This window comes from Prionailurus bengalensis, chromosome B1 (assembly GCF_016509475.1).
Source record: "Prionailurus bengalensis isolate Pbe53 chromosome B1, Fcat_Pben_1.1_paternal_pri, whole genome shotgun sequence".
NCBI lineage: Eukaryota > Metazoa > Chordata > Mammalia > Carnivora > Felidae > Prionailurus > Prionailurus bengalensis.
Window position 1 is genome coordinate 144,354,814 of NC_057344.1, and position 21,816 is coordinate 144,376,629.

Here is a 21,816-nt window from a genome sequence, read left to right on the forward strand (position 1 = left end):
GTGAAGTTTGATAGGAGAGCACTGGCAAGTTTTGTCCCTCCTTGTAAACCTAGTTTCTGTTCTCCGCAGAATACTTCAGAACGGTAATGATATTTATGGAACGCATATAGTGGCAGACGCTTTATATGCTTCATCTCGTTTAATCCTTGAAATATCTCTATGAGGTAAGTACTATCTATTTTTCCCATTTTATAGATGAAGAAATAAGACACACAGGGGTTAAATAATTTGCCTAAGATCACACAGCTACTAAATAAGGGAAGCAGGATTCAAACACCAATGGGCTTCACAGTCCACTGACAATATTGAACTTTATCTAAGCCCTATGCTCCCAGAAAACATCTGTGGTATCTCCTGACCTTCCTGCATAGTCTCAAAGGACCCCCTGTCCAGCAGAGATAAGACCCTCCCTCAGGACTCCTGTTTACCTGCCTTGACAAAACCCCAGATCCTTTTTTTTTTTTTCCTCATTCTCCTTTCATGAGTGAGCATTTTCCCCATTGCAATAGCCAGAATAAATTCATCTTTTTAATTGTCTGGTGCATTTTCACACCACAAACTTATCCACCTTCAGTCAAGGTTGCCAATACCTGAGAAAATAAAATCCATTTCAGAGGTTCCTAAACTATTGTCAGGTAATCTCTCTCTCTCTCTTTCTCTCTCTCTCTCTCCCATTTATTTTTTGAGAGAGAGGCATGGAAGGGGCATAGAGAAGAGAGAATCTCAAGCAGACTTAACTGACTGAGCCACCCAGGCGCCCCAGGTAATGACTGTTTTGGTGGAGTGGCCCCCATACATTTTATCCATCCTTTCATAAGCATTTCAGAAATTTTTACCACAGGGAGAGAAGGTAGATCTCTGAGAAGATATGAGGTACGGTCAGTTCACAGAAAACTAAGACTATTAAAGTGATAGTTGTTGCTAAAATAGAGAGCTAGAACAGATTTGAGGTTTTGAAAATAGAACTTCTTTCTCCCGATCGATCAGTCTCTCCCCACCCTCCCCCTCGCCACTCCTGTCGCCTCTCAAAATGTCATCAAATGTGAACTTTCTCAATAGAAAGCTTTCGCAAAATCCCCCATCAGCATTTATGAGCCTCTGCTTTGTACCACAGCACACATACTTCCTCAGGTATAGAAGTAAGTAAAGCCCATGGCTTGATCTCATAGAGCACACACAGAATTAGAGCTCAAATCTAGTTGTACCTTATCCTGGAGCTTACCGAAAGCACATTGGATGAAGGCAGCTGAATAGAAAGTGTTCTATAATATATTATAATATGTTATATTACATATGAAACGTATATGTCTTTTTCAAAGCTAATAAGTCTTTTGCCATCTTTACAACCCAGGAATGTCTTTCTTAAGGGCCTGGCAGCCATCTCTTTGATAAGTAATCATCGTGAAAAGATAGCATTCCTCTCTCCCAGTTTCTGTGGGATGGTAGGAGCAGATGCCCGGCTCCAGGCTGTAAAACTACTTCCTGTCCTAAAGATACAAGAAGTTTTATTTTTCCTTTGGATGAGGGCAACTGCTAACACAGATGGCCACTCAATTACCAAGTGAATTTAGGATGTACTGTGTATGACAAATGGTGCTGTCAAGTCCTCTGACTTGAGGACTAGTTGTTGTTCATCTCGAGGACATGTGTGGAATACATTATATCCGCCCGGGGATACAAAAGGTTGAGATTTTTTCCCCTCTTTAGTTGACTGTCTGTGATGCACGTCGCATTCTGGCTTAATGATTAGTCAGTAATAAAACTGTTTTCTGTCTCTACCCTTTTGTGGAGAGAGCTTGGCTGGCAGAAGATTTCACTTTTAATTACATCCCCCCAACATCATCAGAACCTGGAAAGACAGGGCATGACTGAGTTATACACCCCTGGGGGTGGGGCCAGTCATCCAAGGATCAAGCCTGAATGTTTCAGGACATGCCCATCATCAGTGGTCCAGAGAGACCCTGGGCATGTGGAGGAGGCCAGGAACACTGTTCTTTAAGTGCAAACGTGTGGGGCTGGGGGTGGGGTGGTGAGGGCAAATACCAGTTTGAAGATCCATTGAAGGGAGACTACAAAAAAGCACAGTCATGACCCAACCTTGAAGGACTACGGTCTAGCCTGCTGTGCTTCTCATACTTTAATATGCCCATGGATGATGGGTGGTTCGTTCAAATGCAAATTCTGGTTCATTTGGTCCAGAGCAGGGCCTGAGCCTCTCTATGTCTAACCATCTTCCAGATGGTTCTGGGGCTGCCTGTTCTGGGACCCTACTTTGAGTAGCAAGAGGTTAGAGGAAGAGAGTGAATGGTATGGCAGGGAGGAAAATGAAGCAGGACACAGGTCTGAACTGGGGAATGGGGAAGCCAGCTGAAAGGCCACAGGAGGAAACCACTTGATGAGTTTGAAGATAAGTATATACCCACAGTCACCATTACCTATGTTATAGCATTACGTGCCATAAACATCCATACTCTCCAGAAGTTTCCTCCCACCCTCTTTATTATTGTTTATGTGTGTGTGCGCGCCTGAAATAAGAATACTTAACAAAATCTACCCTTGTAGCAAAATTTTAAATACACATTACAGTATTGTTACCTATAAACACTATGCTACAGGTAGATCTCTGGTACTTATTCATCTTGCATAAGTGCACCTTTATAGCCTTTGACTAATACCTCCCTGTTGTCCCCTGCCCACAGCTCCCGGTAACCACTATTCTACTCTTTGCTTGTGAGTCTGACAGTTTTAGACTCCGCATATAAGTGGTATCATGTAGTTATTTGTCCTTCTGTGACTAGCACATTTCACTTAGCATAATACCCTCTATGTCCATCCATGTTGTGTCAAATGTCAGGATTTTATTTTTCTTTTTTAAGGCTGAGTAATATAATATTCATGGCGTGAGTATGCCACATTTTCTTTATCCATCCAGACACTGATGGATATTTGGATTGCTTCCATGTCTTGGCTATTGTGAATAGTGTTGCAGTGAACACAGGGGTGCATGTATCTCTTTGAGACCCTAATTTCCATTCCTTTTAATACATACTTAGAAATGGGAATCCTGGAGTCACGCAATAAGTTCTAATTTTTATTTTTTTATTAAAAAAATTTTTAATGTCTGTTTATTTTTGAGACAGAGAGAGCGTGAGCCGGGGAGGGATAGAGGGAGAAGGAGACACAGAATCTGAAGCAGGCTCTGCGCTCCAGGGTGTCAGCACAGAGCCCGACGTGGATCTCGAACTCATGAAACGCGTGACCATGACCTGAGCCGAAGTTGGACACTTAACCGACGGAGCCATCCAGGCGGCCCTATTTTTTATGTTTTGAGGAACCTCCATACTGTTTTCCACAGTGGTTGCACCAATTTACATTCCCACCAATAGTGCACAAGTGTTCTCTTTTTTCCACATCCTCACCAACACTTGTTATTTTTCTGTTTCTTATTTTTTGTTTTTGTTTTTTTGATAATGGCCAAGGACCTTCATTCTTAAATGTGCAGTTTCGTTTTTAGGTTTCACACACAGATATCAGTATGCCAGATAGTTCCCTCAGGGTTGTCACCTATTGTTAAAGAGTTTGGAACTAATTCCACAATATCACCCAGCATAGGTTAAAGAATAGGTTTTATCAGTGAAAAAGAGAACTCACAACACCAGGGTCAAGGCTGGTGGACAGTGTGAAGCTTCTGTTCTAGAGGAGAAAGCTACTCCCCACCACCCCTTCTTTCTCTACCCCCAATCCTCTCACCACCAGAATAAATCTCCCTTTTTGTAGGACAAGTGTGAGAAAGTGGCCTAGTTTGTAAAGGAGTAAACATATGGCACAGTGCCAGGCCTTCTGGATTTAAGATTTTGTCTCTCTCTCTTCTCTCTCTCTCTCTTTAAAAAAAAAAATTTTTTTTTCAACGTTTATTTATTTTTGGGACAGAGAGAAACAGAGCATGAACGGGGGAGGGGCAGAGAGAGAGGGAGACACAGAATCGGAAACAGGCTCCAGGCTCTGAGCCATCAGCCCAGAGCCTGACGCGGGGCTCAAACTCACGGACTGCGAGATCGTGACTTGGCTGAAGTCGGATGCTTAACCGACTGCGCCACCCAGGCGCCCCCCCCAAAAAATTTTTTTTAATGTGTATTTATTTTTGAGAGAGAGAGACAGAGTGCAAGTAGAGGAGGGGCAGAGAGAGAGAGGGAGACACAGAATCTGAAGCAGGCTCCAGGCTCTGATCTATCAGCACAGAGCCTGATGTGGGGCTCAAACCCATGAACCGCAAATCATGACCTGAGCTGAAGTCAGATGCTTAACCAACTGAGCCACCCAGGTGCCCCTCTCTCATTCTTTTAAGATTGTATTTTTAAGTAATCTTTGCACCTGATGTGGGGTTCAAACTCACACCCCCAGGATCAAGAGTCGCATGTTGTACTGACTGAGCCAGCCAGGCTCCCCAGAGTTTTGCCTCTTTATTGGAGTTGATTAAGAATGCCAGCTGCCCTGTACCTGGCGATCCTGAGAAGCTGTGGATAGTCTCCCATGAGGAGGTCAGGAAAGCTGAGAGGAAGTTGCCAGTCTCATGGGTGCTGTCTCTGCTGAGACGATGAGGAAGCTTCTGGGGTCCCTGCTGACCCCAGGTGAACACACATTCTTGGATTGTCCTGCTTCTTATACAACAGAGAATGTACTTATAACTGGTTATCCCTTTTATCTTCTCCCTGGGGAAGAAAGGAGCTAGCACTTTCTAGAATTGTTTTACCATCACTGAATTTTCAAAAGATCTTATTCAAAGAGTGATTATCACTCAAATAAAATGGCATATGAGAAAGAAAAAAACAACCGTTGGGGGTATTTGATATCTACACATCTCTTCCGTATTCTCCCCCATTGTCTCATGAAAGTCCAATGTGAGATGTATTTTTTCACAGAAGTGAAATTCACATAACATAAAGCTAACTATTTTAAAGCACACAATTCAGTGACATCAGTATCTAGTTCCAAAATTTCATTGTTGTACAACAGTGTGATAGCTAGTTCCAAAACTTCATCATCCCAAAAGAAAACCCTGTGCCCACCAAGCAGTCACTCCTTATTTCCTCCTCCCCCTGTCCCTGACAACTGCCAATCTTTTTTGTGTCTCTGTGAATTTACTTATTCTGGATATCTCACATAAATCGAATCATATGCTATGTGACCTTTCGTGTCTCTCTTCTTTCACCTAGCGTACTGTGTTCAAGATTCTTCCATGTTGTCGCATATATCAGTACTTTGTCCCTTCCTGTGGCTGAATCATATTCCCCTGTGTCTATATAACACATTTGTTTATCTGTTCATTGGCCAAGACATTTAGGTTGTTTTCCCCTTTAGCTATTGTGAATAGTATTGCTATCAACATTTATGTACAAATATTTATTTGAGTACCTATTTTCCAATCCTTCTGGATGCAAATTTGAGTGGAATTTCTGGAATATATGGTAAGGCTATGTTTAACTTTTTTAAAAAAAGCATGATTGGTATCCTTTCTCCTCCGGCTTAATGAGAAATGCAGGAAAACAGTGCTACTCAAGATAGCTTGCAGTATAGAGGAAGCAATCACGAGTCATGAATATTCTAAAACATTTTTCATTGAGGCTCCAAAGACAGTGTTTGCTATTTATCAGGGAACTGGAAATATTTCTAAACCAATAGTTGTAAAGTTAACTGAATAGCAATCTTTTTTGATGTGGGATTCACACAGGAGGCTTCTGGGTAATAATTTCAAAGAGGTCCAAGGAATGTGGCTCTAGGCTAGAGGTGAGGGACAGGTCTTATTTTTACCCTTTCCAGAATTTAGTATCTTAACCCCCACTCCCAGCCCTTCCCACAGTCCCAAACTCTCCCTTTCTACCACTCAGGGCAGCCCCTGGCAGGACCCTCTTTATGCCCCATTGCCCACCCCCCGCTTCCCCCCTTCTTCCCACCTTACCCCTGGCCCAGATAGATACTGAGTAAACTTGACTTTTTCATTTAAAACAACTTCTACCCATGCAGTAAATCATAAAATAATAACTGTAAACTCTTGGGTTGTTTATTTAGCCCTGATTTCATAATGTGCAGCAACAGATAGCCCTGATATTTTATAATATGCCACACTGAGTTGAGCAAGTGTCTAAACACAACTCAAACCTCATTTGCTTCTAGAAAGTACCATCAAACTACCTCAAATGACAAGAGATAATACTTTTCACATCAGGGCATACACTGGAAATTATATTTTAGCTACCTTGAGGCTGAGGGCAACCTGCAGCTCATTCCTGGCTTGCCATCCTAGTCCAACATCAAGTTTAGGCAGGCAGAAATATGCTCTCTCAAACAGATAATGTCAACCTCACTGCCCCTCCTGGTTGACCATGTCACTGAGAATGATGATATGGTCACAGCTTTTTTTTTTTTTAATTTTTTAATGCTTATTTATTTTTGGGAGGGAGAGACAGAGTGTAAGCAGGGGAGGGGCAGAGAGAGAGGGAGACACAGAATCTGAAACAGGCTCCAGACTCTGAGCTGTCAGCACAGAGTCCGATGCGGGGCTCAAACTCACAAAACACAAGTTCATGTCCTGAGCAGAAGTCGGATGCTTAACTGACTGAACCACCCAGGCACCTCTTTCTTCCTTCCTTCCTTCCTTCCTTCCTTCCTTTCTTTTTCTTTCTTTCTTTCTTTCTTTCTTTCTTTCTTTCTTTCTCTCCTTTCTTTTTCTTTCTTTCCTTCCTTCCTTCCTTCCTTTTTTTATTTTTTTTTTATTTATTTTTTTTATTTTTTTTTTCAACGTTTATTTATTTTGGGGACAGAGAGAGACAGAGCATGAACGGGGGAGGGGCAGAGACAGAGGGAGACACAGAATCGGAAACAGGCTCCAGACTCTGAGCCATCAGTCCAGAGCCTGATGCGGGGCTCGAACTCACGGACCGCGAGATCGTGACCTGGCTGAAGTCGGACGCTTAACCGACTGCGCCACCCAGGCGCCCCCTTCCTTCCTTTTTTAAATGCTTATTTGTTTATTTTGAGAGAGAGAGAATCCCAAGAGGCAGGGCTCAATCTCATGTACCGTGAGGTCACGACCTGAGCTGAAATCAAGAGTCAGACGCTTCACTGACTGAGCCACTCAGGTGCCCCACCCCCTTTTTTATAACCAATTTCACTGCCTTCCTTTTGCTCTCAGAAAACCTGAGGCTGGAAGTCCCAGTCAGGACTTAAGTGGCCAAGAGCCCAGCTTACCTGTGTGAGGGACTTGGGTTTCAGTACTAGCTTTTCTTCTTACTGGCCATGTGACTTTGAACTAATTTGTCAACCTCTCTGTGCTTCAGTTCCCTCATTTTTATTTTTTAATTTTATTAAAAAAATTTTTTTAAAGTTTATTTATTTTGAGAGGCAGAGACAGCACCAGTAGAGGAGGGGCAGAGAGAGAGGGAGAGAGAGAGAATCCCAAGCAGGCTCTACACCTTCAGCAAAGGGCCTGATGTGGGGCTCAAACCCACAAAGCCACGAGATTGTGACTGAGCCAAAACCAAAGAGTCAGATGCTTACTGACTGAGCCACCCAGGCACTCCAGTTTCCTCATTTTTAAAATTGAGATCCAGTATCTACAGGGCTCTGTTAAATGCCCTGTTAAATGAAGTAAGGCAGGCCCAGCATCTACTACATTGCCTGCACACATACAAGCAGTGCATAATACCAGGGACATAATAACCATTTTCTGCCCACTATTTCTTTCCTCCTCTGTGCTCCTCTGCCCCCACCCCATGCTCCCCACCACACACACACACACACACACACACACCCCACACACACACACATTCTGTCAGAAGAGACTATGGCCTGTGGCTTGGGGCGGGGGGGGGGGGGGGGGGGGGGGGAGAACAAAGCAAATAGGCTGTGCCTTCCCAGTTGTTACATTTCAAAAACTCTGCATCCTTAGAGGAACAAGAAAAGAAACATAATTTGAAGAGGAGGATTCTTCCTTCTGCATGACCCTCAGCAGGATAAAACCCACACAAACTAGAAAAGACTCCTTTAACTTAGGGTGCAAAGATGGTGACGGGGAAGCCACAGGGTTTCCTGGCTGAAGAGGCAGCAGACAGGGCCATGGACAGACCCCTTCTGCTCTGGCACTCTCGGAGTGGGATATATAAATGATAAGAAAGCTCTAGTCCAGGGGACTGTAACTTGTCTCATAAGGAAATTCTGTAAATGTTAGAAGTTTGGGGTGACTGGTGAGATCAGAAGGATGGAAAGAGAAATTTTTTCCTATGAATCGTGCATTGCTCAGGTTAAGGGCACTCCACAAATGTTTAGAAATAACAAATATCGGGGCACCTGGGTGGCTCAGTCAGTTAAGTGTCCCACTCTTCATTTTGGCTCAGGTCGTGATCTCATGGTTCATGGGTTCAAGCCCCGCGTTGGACTCTGCACTGACAGCATAGAGCCTGCTTGGGATTCTCTCCCTCCCTCTGTCTCTCTCTACCCCTCTCCCATTTGTACTCTCTCTCTCTCTCTCTCTCTCAAAAATAAACTTAAAAAAAAAGGAAATAACAAATGTCAAATCATGAGGGTGTGATGGTACATTTTATAGATCACCTTCAAATAATAGTAAGAAAGCCAGGAACTTTAGAAACCTCTTGGAGCCAAGCCTATCACAAAGTAAGGAACACCTAGGGCACTTCCATTCTGTTTCAGGCTCCTGGAATACTAAAAAAATTAATAAATAACAAAAAGGGTGTTTCGGTTATCTATCACAGCCTCACAAACTACACAGCCATTCATTTGCTGTGTAGAGTCTGCAGGGATGGCTCGTCGTCTCTGTTCCACGTGGCATATGCCTGTATTCATCTGGGGGCTTAGATGGGCTGGGACATCGCTGATGGCCTCTCACTCTCCAGAGTCTCGCTCTGGGTGGCCTCTCATCACCCAGTGGTCTAGTCTGAGCTTCCACCATGGGAGTTGGATTGCAAGGTGAAGGAAGGAGCTGCCAGGCCCCTGAGGGCCTAGACCGGGAATTGGCACACTGTCCATTCCATTCCATTCCATTCTCCTGGGTGAGGCAGGTCACAAGACCAGCCTGGACTTAAGGGGTGAAAGAAGAAACACCACCTTTGATTCCAGGAGCAGTAGGAGCCTACAGAGAAAGGAAGAGTTGTTGACTGTCAGGTTTGGAGATTGTCTACCACACCTGTTAAAAATGTGGTGCGCTTTAAATGTTGACATTGAACATGTTAACACTTTTCACGCAAAAGTCCGCAATGATGATATGATTAACCTCTTTTGCATATATCCATATTCTAAATTTAATGTGGGGCCCGAAGAGCCCTTCTTGCTTCTCCTGTCTCAGAGTCTGTTGTCCTGGAAACTTTCTTAAGAGTTTGTGAAGTTTTTTCTCTTCCCGAGTCGTGAATGACTATGAAATAGTCATTCACAAGGGCACTCGTTCTTCTCAAGTTCCTGTTTTTCTGATTTTAGGAATAGAGAGGTCACTGGGAACATTCCTGATTGTCTCCCTTCCAGGGCGCCAGCCTCCTCATCTAACCAGTGGCAGCAGGAATCTCTTCCCACACCACCTGACCCTCTAGAGAGTGATTATTAGGGGCTATTAGTCTGTGTATCTGCCTTGGAGTCACCACTCCCTATATGTAGAGGTGAGTCTCACCTGTGGAGTGAAATGATTCTATAGCACGAGGAAATTTTTATTAATGCCAATTAGCAGTGGAGGTGACACATCCTATAGATCAGAAATAAGGAGGATGTTCCAAGGGGCTTTGGGAAGCTTGTATGAGAATTTGGGGGCTTTGGGCATAGTCCCTATCTGTAGCTGCCATGGGGTGGAGAAAAAGACAGACCTGAACAGAAAGACAGCCAGGCCAGGCGCTACAAAGCTGTGTCAGCTCTTTATGATATGACAGAAATTGCTGTGGGATCACAGACTGCTATTTGGGGAACATGCGTTTTTTGGGTTTTTTTTAAAGCTGTTTATATTTTCTGTAATTAGGTCCTTTTTGTTCTCTGTTAGTGTTTGGTACATTTTTTAAATGCTAGTCTGGTCAGCTGTACTAAGAGGAACCAAGAAAGAGGTTTTTGTCCAGTTTGGACCAGAGTTTTAAAGGGGAAGCAGCTTACGAACCGCCTGACATAGTTGAAACAATGGAGTCATGTTGCCTGAGCGAGAGAGCCTCAGACTGAGGGTATCAGAGGTGAAAACCCTTGTTCAGAGACTCTTGCCACACCAAGATGTATTTATCAAATCTGGGCCCATCTCTCCATCCGCGTAGTCTGTTACTCCTCTAGTGGCCCAGACAAGAGGCAAAAAGGAACCTCAATGAACAATTATAAGGAAGAGTGCACTGGGATTGGTGGCCCAGGGCTGCAGTGGGTGTTAGAGGTTGCTCTCAAGAATAGAGCTAGCAAACAGAAAATCCAGTATTAGTGGGATACAGGGGAGGAAGGGTTCAATTTGAGCGTGAAGTGCTGGGAGCCAAATAGGAAGGAAGTTTACCAGATCTTTTTTCTAGTTAATGAGGGAGAGGACACCCACCATCTGCCGAGGACCCCAACCATTGCCTAGGAAGGGGACGAGCAAGGGTGAGTGGGCTAGCATGGTCCCCGAAGCAAACAAGGGCACAGGGAGAGCTAAGGTAGATATCTGGGATCTGGAGCAGAGGGGGGACATGACAGAGCATTCCCACGGCAGGTCTGGGGGTAGGCAAATGCTGCTGATTGTGGGCACATGAAGACTGGGGACCACCAGGCACCAAGGCTTGAAAGAGTTTCTCATTCCAGACCCCACCCCACCCCCAGGCCTGGTTCTTGGGGGCTGCTGCTTAAAGACCTTTGGTAGCTGCAGCTGGGTAGAGCTGGGATTGGGCACCATTGTCACTGTCAATGCCCCAGGTTTAGGTCTGTTCCAGTTATCTAAACCTGAGTAACACATGAGGCTAAACCTTAGTGGATTAAAACAGCAACAATCCTTTATTTTGCATTTCAGGCAGGGCAAGGCAGGGGCCACTGTGCTCCATATGTCTAGGGCCCATGACTCAAATGGCTGGGTACCACAGGGGGCTGGCTGGGCATCTCTCTTCCTGCATGCTCAGGCCATCTCCCTGCGGTCTCTCCTGTGTTCTCTCCAGCATGGAGTTCTCAGGATAGCTAGACCTGATGGTGGCTCAGGGCTCCAAAATTTCCAGATGCCCAGGCAGAAAGAAATTACAAGGCCTTTTTCATCTGGTTTCAGAAGTTCCAGGATATGTGATTTCTACCATATTCCATTGGTTTAACAAATCCCTAAATTCGGCCCAAATTCAAAGGTAAAAGGTGAAGACCCCACCTCATAGCTGGAATGTGAAAGAATTTGCCATCATTTTTAATCATCTCACCAAGTCCTTAACAAAGTCTCCCCAGTGAACTCCCTGTCTGCAGATTCTCACTGATGGCAGCTGGGAGGCAGCAATGCACAGGGTAGAAAAGGCAGGAGCTTTGGAGGCTACCAGGTGAGCATTCTTGTCTAGACAGGCTCCACCATTCAGCAACCGGTTGAGCTTGTTAGGTTACTTACCTTTCAGAGCCATGGTGTCCTTGTGTATCAGATGGGAAAAATAATACAATAGTGACCAAGAAAACGCACTTGTCAGATCTTCCAGTGCAGAACATAAGTGACCCACAGATCTGTCCCAGAGGCTGAGAATTGACATCCGTCCTCTGATATTCATCCCCAGCATGGTGCAGAGGCCATTTTCCTGGGGCTGCTCCTATCCCATGACTGAGTGCAAGAGGTCTATTCCTGGGAGATGCTGGACTCCTGGGACAGGCCAGTTTAGCTTGAGGACCCCCTACAGCCTTGAGGAACTCTGTTAGAGCTGCACTGTAGTATAAGAAGCTTCCTTCCACTCAACCTTCCTTCCTTGCCTGTCTACATAGGTCACACCTGTATCCTGGGTCCAGCTCTCTGGCTATGTTCCCTTCTCAGTTTCTTGCAGAGTGGCAATGTGTAGCCCTGCTTTGGCCGTGGGGGGTCGGAAGGGGGGGGTGTTGGGGAATGGGACCAACAGCCACCTGGTCACAAGGTTGCTGTGAGTTTAAATAATGGGTGTCTGTAAGCACCTAACCAAAGGCTGGCATATAGTTGACATTCATTCAACTAATATTGAGTCCCTGCTGTGTGCAGGCTTTAGCCTGTGTGCCTGGGACATAATGGTGAGCAAAGCAAATAGGAACAGTGTCACGGCCACTTGCTTGAGGCTTCTTACTGTAGCGTCTCACAGCTGAGGGATAAAGTCCCAACTCTTCTAGGGGACACAAAGAGCCTTTCAGAGTCTGACCCTAAGGGACCTAAACACCTCCCACCCTGCACTCTGCACACCTGAACCTAGACTCAAAAGGAATTTTTCTTTCTTCCTTCAATCTTGCTCTTTTACCCCCAATGTCTTAGCACACTTTTTTCCGCTCCTTGAAATACCTCTCACACCCTTGCACACACCCCTTCCACATTCCCCAAGATCCATTTCAATTGTGGGGTCCTAGGTGCCCCCCCCCCCCGCCCTCCCGGGGGGCAGAACACGCTTGCGGGCACAGATCTCAGCACGCACCTCGGAAGAGCACTTGTAACATTGTGCATGAACTGCTGTAACAGTGTCCTGCTAACTGGTGAGCCTGTCTAGAGCAGGGGCAATTTGGTATCCACCCCGCATCCCCAGTGCTTGGCACTTGGTGGGTCCGCAGTTCACTCGTGCGAAGCGTCTGTGTGAATGGCCGTGGGAGTCCAGGCGAATTTCCGGAGTGACCCGGGCGGGCCAGCGTCGCGGAGGCGGGGGCGCATCTGGGCTCGGCCGCGGTCCGTGAGCCGCAGCGCCGGGGGGCCGCCCGGGACGCGCGCGGCTCGCTCGGGCCGAATCGCGGCTGCCGCCGCGGGGCACATGACTGCGGGCTCAGCCTCCGCCCCGCCCGTTTCCCCGCGCAGCTGCTGGCCGTCGCCTCCCGGGGCTGCGGCGAACCCGGCCGGCGAGCGTCACCGCCCTGCGCGCTCCCTCTCTCGCTCCTGACTAAGCGGGGCCGGCGCCCGACTGCCCGAGCGAGGGAAACCGAAACCGAAGCGGGTCGTCCCCTCCCCGGGCCTCCAGGCAGGCGCGCGGGAGCCGGAGCCCAGCCGCGGAGCCGGGAGCCGCGCGCAGAGCCGGGACCGCGGGCACCTCGGGGTCGCGGGTGTTCAGGCCGCTGCAGCCGCGGCCCCTCCCTCCTTCCTGTCGAGTCGCCGGCCCGCGAGGCCCGGCCCGGGAGCGGCGCGCAAAATGGGCAGGTGCTGCTTCTACACGGTCGGGACGCTGTCCCTGCTCCTGCTGGTGACCAGCGTCACACTGCTGGTGGCTCGGGTTTTCCAGAAGGCCGTGGACCAGACCATCGAGAAGGTGAGGCTGGCGAGGTGTGTGTGTGTGTGTGTGTGTGTGTGTGTGTGTGTACGCGCGCGCGCTCCCGTGTTGGGCGGGGGACACTTCCAGCCCACCCTCCGACTGCTGTACCTCCTGCAAAGAACATCTGCACCCCGGCAGACCCTCCCGACGAGAGCCCTCCTTTCGTATTTGTCTTCTCGAGATTGGTAGGTAAGGGTTCAAGAAGGATGGGGAGGAATAATAGGATAAAATTATGGGTCTAGACTTTTTTTTTTTAAGCTTTCACTTACATTCTATCATTTGCATACCCCTCCACGCCCTCTCTACGCCCCAGTCTCAGCTCGGCCCAAACATATTTCCCACCCACTTCATGAAAAAACAAAACTAAATGAAAAACACCACAGCCCAGGCAGGTTTCTTGGCTGCTTGCTGTGGCCTTTGAAGTGGTGTAGGGCTGTGAATGAGAAGCGGCGTGCGGTCTATTGTGTGCTTGCCTTCCTGGACTGGGCAGGGCAGTCAGCAGAGAGGGCAGGCCTCTGGACTGGGTAACATTTCAGTCCATCAGAGTCTCCGCAGGGTACCTTCCAACTAAGCATGTGGTATCTTGTACCCATCCTCTGTGTTGCTTTGTCTCACTTTGGATTCTTGTTCTTCTTAAATTACCATAAACTTCAGGCAAGGATGCATTGAGGTTCTCGAAAGAATCTGAACCTGTCTTTTAGCCTAGATGAGTGGCCTGGAGAGCTGATCATTTCAGAAGACGTGTGGGTCATTTGACTTTACCAGTGCTGATTCCTTCTGCCCTTTCACACACATCCACCAATCTGTGTGGAAAGAGGAACAAGAGAGAGTTACTGGGATCACTTTTTCCTTAAAAAAAAAAAAAAAAAATTGGAGCAGCCTTTCTTGTTAGCTCCGATAACCACAAGTTTAATTTCTGCCACTGGTTTTCACTTGCTGCTGGATGGATTAAAAAACAAAAACAAAACAGTTTGATCACTGAACTCCCAGTCAAGTTGTGTCATCCAGGTGGCAACAGACATGTTCCTTTATTTTTTTTAAATTTTTTTTTAATGTTCATTTATTTTTGAGACAGAGAGAGACAGAGCGTGAACAGGGGAGGGGCAGAGAGAGAGAGGGAGACACAGAATCTGAAACAGGCTCCAGGCTCTGAGCTGTCAGCACAGAGCCCGATGCGGGACTCGAACTCACGGACCATGAGATCATGACCTGAGCCGAAGTCAGCTGCTTAACCCACCGAGCCACCCAGGTGCCCCCAGACATGTTCCTTTAATAGAGGTCATGAAAAGCCATCAGTTACTTGAAATCTGGCAGTTAAAGGTAAATAAAAAAAAAAAAAAAGTCATGGTAAAGCATAATTTAAAGTTTATGTTAAGGAAACATTAAGTTCACATTTTTTATTAAAGTTTACTTATTTATTTTCAGAATGAGAGAGAGAGAGAGAGGGAGGGAGGGGCAGAGAGAGAGGAAGAGAGAGAATCCCAAGTAGGGTCTATGCTGTCAGTGCAGAGCCCCACATGGGGCTTGATCCCATGAACCGTGAGATCATGACCTGAGCCGAAATTAAGAGTCAGACATTTAACCAACGAGCCACTCAGGCGCCCCTAAGTTCACATTATTAAGGGAAGATGAAGCCCACTGTCTGAGCTTCTCAAAGACCACTGTTTTCCCTGAGTACCCATGAAGGAAGAAAACTAAACAGCATCTTTTCTGCTCTTGGCCACCTGCAAATCCATGGCAAGATTGTTTAGGGATATAAACCCTTCCCTGGATGACCAGAGTTAAGCAATGCAATTACAGTCCCTATGTGAATCTTCTTGTGTGGCTTTAAAAGGCTGTTTCAGAAGAGCCCTATGAGAGGAGCTGTCTCCCTGGTGCCTCAGATGTTACCAGCCCTCAGATGCTCTGTGGGTCTCCATTTCATGGACAGGTAGGGAGGTGGCTGTACGGCAGCTTGCCTGGGCCTTGAGTTTGCACTGATACTTGGTGATTGGCTTTTTTGTCTGGTTTTCTCTGTGCGGAATGGACTCTGATCAGACTAATAAATCATAGTACAGGGGAAGTGGATTTTCAGAATTGCCCAACCCCGTTAAAGAACACCGTGCAAGGTGGCATATACAATTAAATGACAGGGCTAGTTCCAGTGGACAGGAATGTTGCCAAATCGGCCAGAGGGCATGCATGACCATCATTACCATTCTGTTCTCCCTGGTCACCTGCAGTGTGGTGGCCTGGGATAGTGGGACAGAGTAAGGACTCTGTGGTCTACACCCCTAGACATCAGTCCTGGTCCACCATGCTCTAGCTGCATGACCTTGGGCTAGGCTTCCTGATTCTGGGTTTCCCCATCTGTAAATGAGGATAAAAACAACTCACAAAAATAGAGAGGTTGTAGGAATTATTAGGGAAAATGGGTAATTTTCATGGCATATCTTTAGTGCTTTGTGAGTCAGTTTTATTTTTGTTAGAACCCACATGAGCAAAGGAAAAATATATGAGATTTGAAGTCAGACATCCTGTATTCAAATCCTGACCTTACTATTTGCAAGCTTTTTGATTCTGGGCAAGTTACTGAAGTACCATGAGCCTCAATTTCATTTCTTGGGAAAGTAAGGATGTTAGCTATCTTAGGCACAGTGGTGCATTTACCATGAAGCACACAAAGCTTATGCTTGAGGCCCTCACGTGCACAGGCCCTTCCAACAGCCTCCACCTAATTCTGTATCCAAAATTTTCTTTTTTCTTAGGAAGGGTCTCCTCACACTGTATAAGCTTCCCACAAACCCTACCTCTGTGTGTGCTGTTGTGGGACTGAGGGAGGTCATCTGTGTAAAGCACCCGGGACAGTATCAGGCAGAGGATAGGTGATCAGTTACGGCTGCTGTCATTCTTTCCATTAGTATCATTATGGAACGGTTCTTGACCTTAATATAGTTAACTTGACCTTAATATAATGTAATCTAGTCTGATACTCCCAGTTTGTTTTTTTTCGTTTTTTTTTTTTTTTTGTTTTTGTTTTTTTTCATCTGAAGATTTTCCATGCCCTGACTGGTCTATATCAAAAAAGAAGACAGATGGGGCGCCTGGGTGGCGCAGTCGGTTAAGCGACCGACTTCAGCCAGGTCACGATCTCGCAGCCCGTGAGTTCGAGCCCCGCGTCAGGCTCTGGGCTGATGGCTTGGAGCCCGGAGCCTGTTTCCGATTCTGTGTCTCCCTCTCTCTCTGCCCCTCCCCCGTTCATGCTCTGTCTCTCTCTGTCCCAAAAATAAAAAGAAAGAAAGAAAGAAAGAAAGAAAGAAAGAAAGAAAGAAAGAAGACAGGAAAGGGGAAAAATTCAAATGAATAGGTTTGGCTAATTGTGAGAAGCAAAGTAACATAATCCCTATTAGAATAATTTGCAGGGAGATTTTAAGATTAAAGGGAGATTTAAATTTTGGCCGGTGAATAGAGTGGAAGGAACCAAGACAATTTGACTCCATTCTTTGTTTATTTTTTGTTTTTGTTTTTGTTTTTTTTTGAGAGAGAGTGAGAGAGAGAGAGAATGATCCGGGGGAGAGGAGCAAAGGGAAAGAGAGAGAGAATCCTAACCAGGCTCCATGCTCATGGAGCCTGACGCAGGACTCGATCCCACGACACCTGAATTCATGACCTGGGCCAAAATCAAGAGTTGGATGCTCAACCGACTGAACCACCCAGGTGCCCCTGGCTCCATTCTTGGCCTCGCTGGTTACCGCCTTGTATTGAGCAAGTCCTGTAATTCTTTCTGCTTCAGTTTTCTCAATTGCAAAACAGGCACAGTAATGTCTCCCTCGTTGTCTGCTCACACCCACTTCTTAGAGGATATTCTGAGCACTAACCAGGCCTTCTCTCTCAAGCGTATTGACTTCCTGAAGACAGAGCTTTGCAGAAACCATTTAACCTCTTTTTCCTCCTTGGAACCCGGGAGGGCAGATTTTTACGTTCTGTCTCCTTTGATGACCCCCCTAATTGTCCTGGCACTCAGCACACACCGGTAGGTACACAACAAATGCCTGTTGCCTCACATTTGATCATTGTAGTTGAAAGAGCAGTGTTCTAGGAATCAGCAGAACTTGGTTAACATTCTTTGTTTCTGTCATTATGAAATACTTGGGTGAAGTTGAGCAAGCCCAGTAGTGAATATTGAACCCCTCAAAAAACCTTGGGTTTCTCATTTTGAAATAACACCTGCCTTAGAGTTGTCGCCAGGAGTGAAGTAAAAGGATTGCTGGAAAAAAGCACCTTGCGGAGGGCCCAGATAGTAACATTTGTGACTGTTTTCAACTATCGTTTTCTCATCTGTGAACTGAAGCTTATGTCGAGAGAAGGTTCCTTCTAGCTCCAGACTTCTGAGATTCTGTGCCTCAGGCGTGTGAGCTTTGTTTAAGAGCAACATTGCAGCTCAGAATATTAAGCTTGCCCTTAGACGCATGGACAGTTTGAACGCCTCCCAGAAATGGGGCTGCAGTGCCAGCCAGAGTCAGGGCTGGTGCAGAAGAAATGGGCTGGCAAGGGAACCAGTGATAAGAAAAGAGACGGCTCACAGGTTTTCCTTCCTGTACTCAGGCCAAGGAAGGGTGAAAGCATTCGGTGTCAGGGATGAGATGAACAGGACAAATATACTTATCCTTGGCTGGGACCTGAGGCTCTGGGCAAGCGACATCAGCTAGCCTCTTTTAGGAGCCATGTAACTTGGGAGCCGTTCTGCTGATGCCTCAAAAAATGAGATACGATCACCGCTAAATTAACCAAATAACATTAAAGGTGAATATGTGGGGGTCTTCTTTTTTACAGTTGAATTAGTTAAACATCTTCACGTATGTGTATGTAAAGACAATCAACTGTATCCAATCTTAAAAGGATCTTTCTTGCATCTCCTGAATTGCCTGTTTTCAGGGTTATGACGACTTAGGACCTTAGAATAAGAAAAAACCTTAAGCACCACTTAATCTGTTATTTTACAGTCAAGGAACCTGAGCCTGTGCCAGTTTTTTAAAAAATTTATTTAGCGAGAGGGGGAGAGCAAGCGAGTGCGCGAGAGAAAGCAGGGAAGGGACAGAGAGAGAAGGACAGAGAAAAAGAGAGGGAGAGAGAGAGAGCGTGAGCAGGGGAGGGGCAGAGAAAGGGGGAGAGAGAGAACCCCAAGCAGGCTTCTCACGTCCAGTGCAGAGCCCGATGATGGCTCGAACTGACGAACCAGGAGATCACAACCTGAGCCAATATCAAGAGTCAGACACTCAACTGACTGAGCCACTTGGGCGGCCCCAAGCCTATGTCAGTTTTTAAATATGATGGTGAGCATCAAACTGCCTTTATATTTATGTGCCACTAGAAATTAAATAACTGACTTATCAGAGGTTGGATGGAGGGGAAGGGGTAGGGTTAGGCATGCAAGCTGGGTCTCCTAAATCACTTTTCCCACCCCACGGATGAGCATATACTCTGTTGCCTGCAACAGTCCTGATTTATCTACACCTGTTGTCCTGGCATAATTACTGGCACCCTCTTTTCTTTTAAAAGATCCTTGGTTTGGAGCACCTGGGTGGCTCAGTCAGTTAAGCATCTGACTTTGGCTCAGGTCCTAATCTCAGGGTTCATGGGTTCGAGCCCCACATCTGGCTCTGTGCTGACAGTGTGGAGCCTGGAGCCTGCTTCAGATTCTCTGTCTTCCTCTCTCTCTGCCCCTCCTCTGCTCACATTCTGTCTCTCAAAAATAAACATTTAAAAAAATTACAGTTTAAAAGATCCTTGGTTTGGGATACCTGGGTGGCTCAGTCAGTTAAGTGTCCAACTTTTGATTTTGACTCAGGTTATGATCTCATGGTTTGTGAGTTCGAGCCCCACATCAGGCTCTGCACTGGCAGTGTGGAGTCGGCTTGGGATTCTCTCTCTCCCTTTATGCCCCTCCTCCACTAATGTTCTCTTTCTGTGTCTCTCTCTGTCTGTCTCTCTCTCTCAAAAATAAATAAACATTAAAAAAAATAAAAGATCATTGGTTTGGATAATAAGTTCTATCCTCACATACCACATTCTCCTCCACTTCTTAGCAATAAAGCACTTAGCACTTAGCACTTCTTAGCAATAAAAGGAGCAAGAAGCTAAGGCCAACCCAAGCTGGCTGCAGAACGGTAATCTTTTTTTTTTTTGTAAAGCTGGAAGAGGAAGCTCCTGGAAGTCTAAGGGTGAGAACCACAGGACAGTAAGGCCTCCTAAGAGTACAGTAGAAACTGGAAAGTTAGCAGGACCCAGGCACACTCTGTGTCCCCCCACCGTTCCTCTGGTTGCCCTACCGAATAGTTTCCTCTGTTTACTTGTTGGGCCCGGGCTGTTTACTCATCCAGTGCTTCCTCAGCCCCAACCCCATGTGACACTCCAGCTGCTGGCCTCCCATGGACATGGTTTATCTCTTGGTTTCTCCCTTCCAGATTTGTGACAGAGTAATGTGATTGGCTCAGCACGAGCAGAAATCATAGATCCTTAAACAGAGGCAGTAGTATCCTCGCAAGATTCTTTAACTCTTAAGCAAAATTATCCAACCCCTCCTTGGCTTTTAGAAACATGATCTTGTGATATCAAAATCATAATATGTTTCTTTCAACATCTTACTAATTCATGGTGACCACGAATGCATTCATTATTAATGGCTAAGACAATGGAGTAAACCAGTAGTTGTCATTGTGGTCCCTAGACTCTAGGAATGACATCAAAATCGCTTATGGAGTTTAAAAAATACAGATGCAGGGCATGTGGGTGGCTCAGTTAGTTAAGCGTCTGACTTGATTTTGGCTCAGGTCATCATCTCACAAGTAACTGAGATCGAACCCTGTGTGGGCTCTGTGCTGACAGCGAGGAACCTGCTTGGGATTCTCTCTCTCCCTCTCTCTCTGCCCCTCCACTGTTCATTTGCCTGCACACGTGCTCTCTTTCTCTCTCAAGATAGATAAAAAAACATTTAAATAAATAAAGTCAAAATAAAAAATACAGATGCTACCAGCCCTGCTGAATCAGACTCCTTAGGCCTGGCACCCAAGTTGAAAAGCAGACTATGAAGGGGCATCTGGGTGGCTCAGTCAGTTAAGCCTCTGACTTCAGCTCAGGTCATGATCTCACAGTTCGTGGGTTCAAGCCCCACGTTAGGCTCTGTGCTGACAGCTCAGAGCCCGGAGCCTGCTTCAGATTCTCTGTCTCCCTCTCTCTCATCCCTCCCCTGCTCATACTCTGTCTCTCTCTCACTCACCCTCTGTCTCAAAAATAAATAAACATTAAAAAAACTAAAAAATAAAAAGCTAACCATCAAGCCTGTGACTGGTTTGGATGGTGGTTATGGCAGCCCACATCTTCACTCCTCCAGATGGCATTTCCTTTTTTTTTTTTAACCTTTGTATTTTATTCTTTATTTTTGTTTATTTTTCTGATAGGAAATACATGCCATTATAAAAAGTCAGATGCAACAAAAATTAATAAAACAAAGATAACTACTGTTAACGTATTGTTAATTATTCCATGTTTTTATTTGTGCACACATGCTAACAGATGTTACAAAAATGAGATGCTTCTGTTCCCACTCTATTTATTTTTAATTTCATCTAGTAAAGTTGACATATAAGAGAGATGATAATTCTAGTTGAGGATATTACTACTATCTATTACTATTATTCTTCAAGTTTACATTAAAGGAAAGATGGGGGGAGGGGAAGGTTGTTGTTTGTGAGAACCGTTTTGCTTTCTTGCTTAATAAAGTGCAAGATTTCATTCTGTCAGGCCACAGCAAAGGGGCCATCTGTTCTGCCAGACATTTGCTTGTTTCCTGGGGAAGAATCAGCAGGTGGGATTGTAAGAGCATTAATGAAAACATAGGATGTTGGCCAAGTGACTAGGCATTTATGGCCTGTATCTTCAAGATATGTATATACTATATATACATAGTATACTAAATGAGGGGACCATTTTTCATCAAAACTGGTAACTAGTCAAAAGGAACTGAGGAAAATAAGGCTACTTTTGGTTTTTGCAGTCTATATCTAAAAATATTTACATATATACTTTGGCAGTCATTCATTTATTTAGCAAATATTTACCGAGTGTGGACCATTTGCGAGGCAATGTGCTGGGAGCTGTGGGTACAGTAATAAAGTAGACACAGTCCCTACGCTTACAGAATTTATAATCTAATTCAAATTTTTTGGGCTCAGGCCCCTTTACATTCTTAAACTGAAGACCCTAAAGAACTTACATTTGTTTGAGTTATATCTATCAATATTTACAATATTAGAAATTCAAACGGGTAAATTTTTAAAGCACAAGAATACACAAACACGTATTAGCTGTCAGAGAACAATGACATCATTACATGTCTGGTGACCTCTAGAAAACTGCACTC

The 21,816-nt window shown here is 45.6% G+C and overlaps 1 protein-coding gene across 1 annotated transcript in view; it reads left to right on the top strand.

The window, feature by feature from the left end:
* The first annotated feature begins 12,524 nt into the window (after nt 1-12,524).
* Nucleotides 12,525-21,816, top strand: part of SCARB2 (scavenger receptor class B member 2) — an 83,691-nt gene continuing 74,399 nt past the window's right edge. Inside the window, exon 1 of the mRNA XM_043572433.1 lies at nt 12,525-13,415. Coding sequence (XP_043428368.1) covers nt 13,299-13,415 — 117 coding nt within the window. The 5' untranslated portion in view covers nt 12,525-13,298. The remainder of the gene's footprint in view (nt 13,416-21,816) is intronic.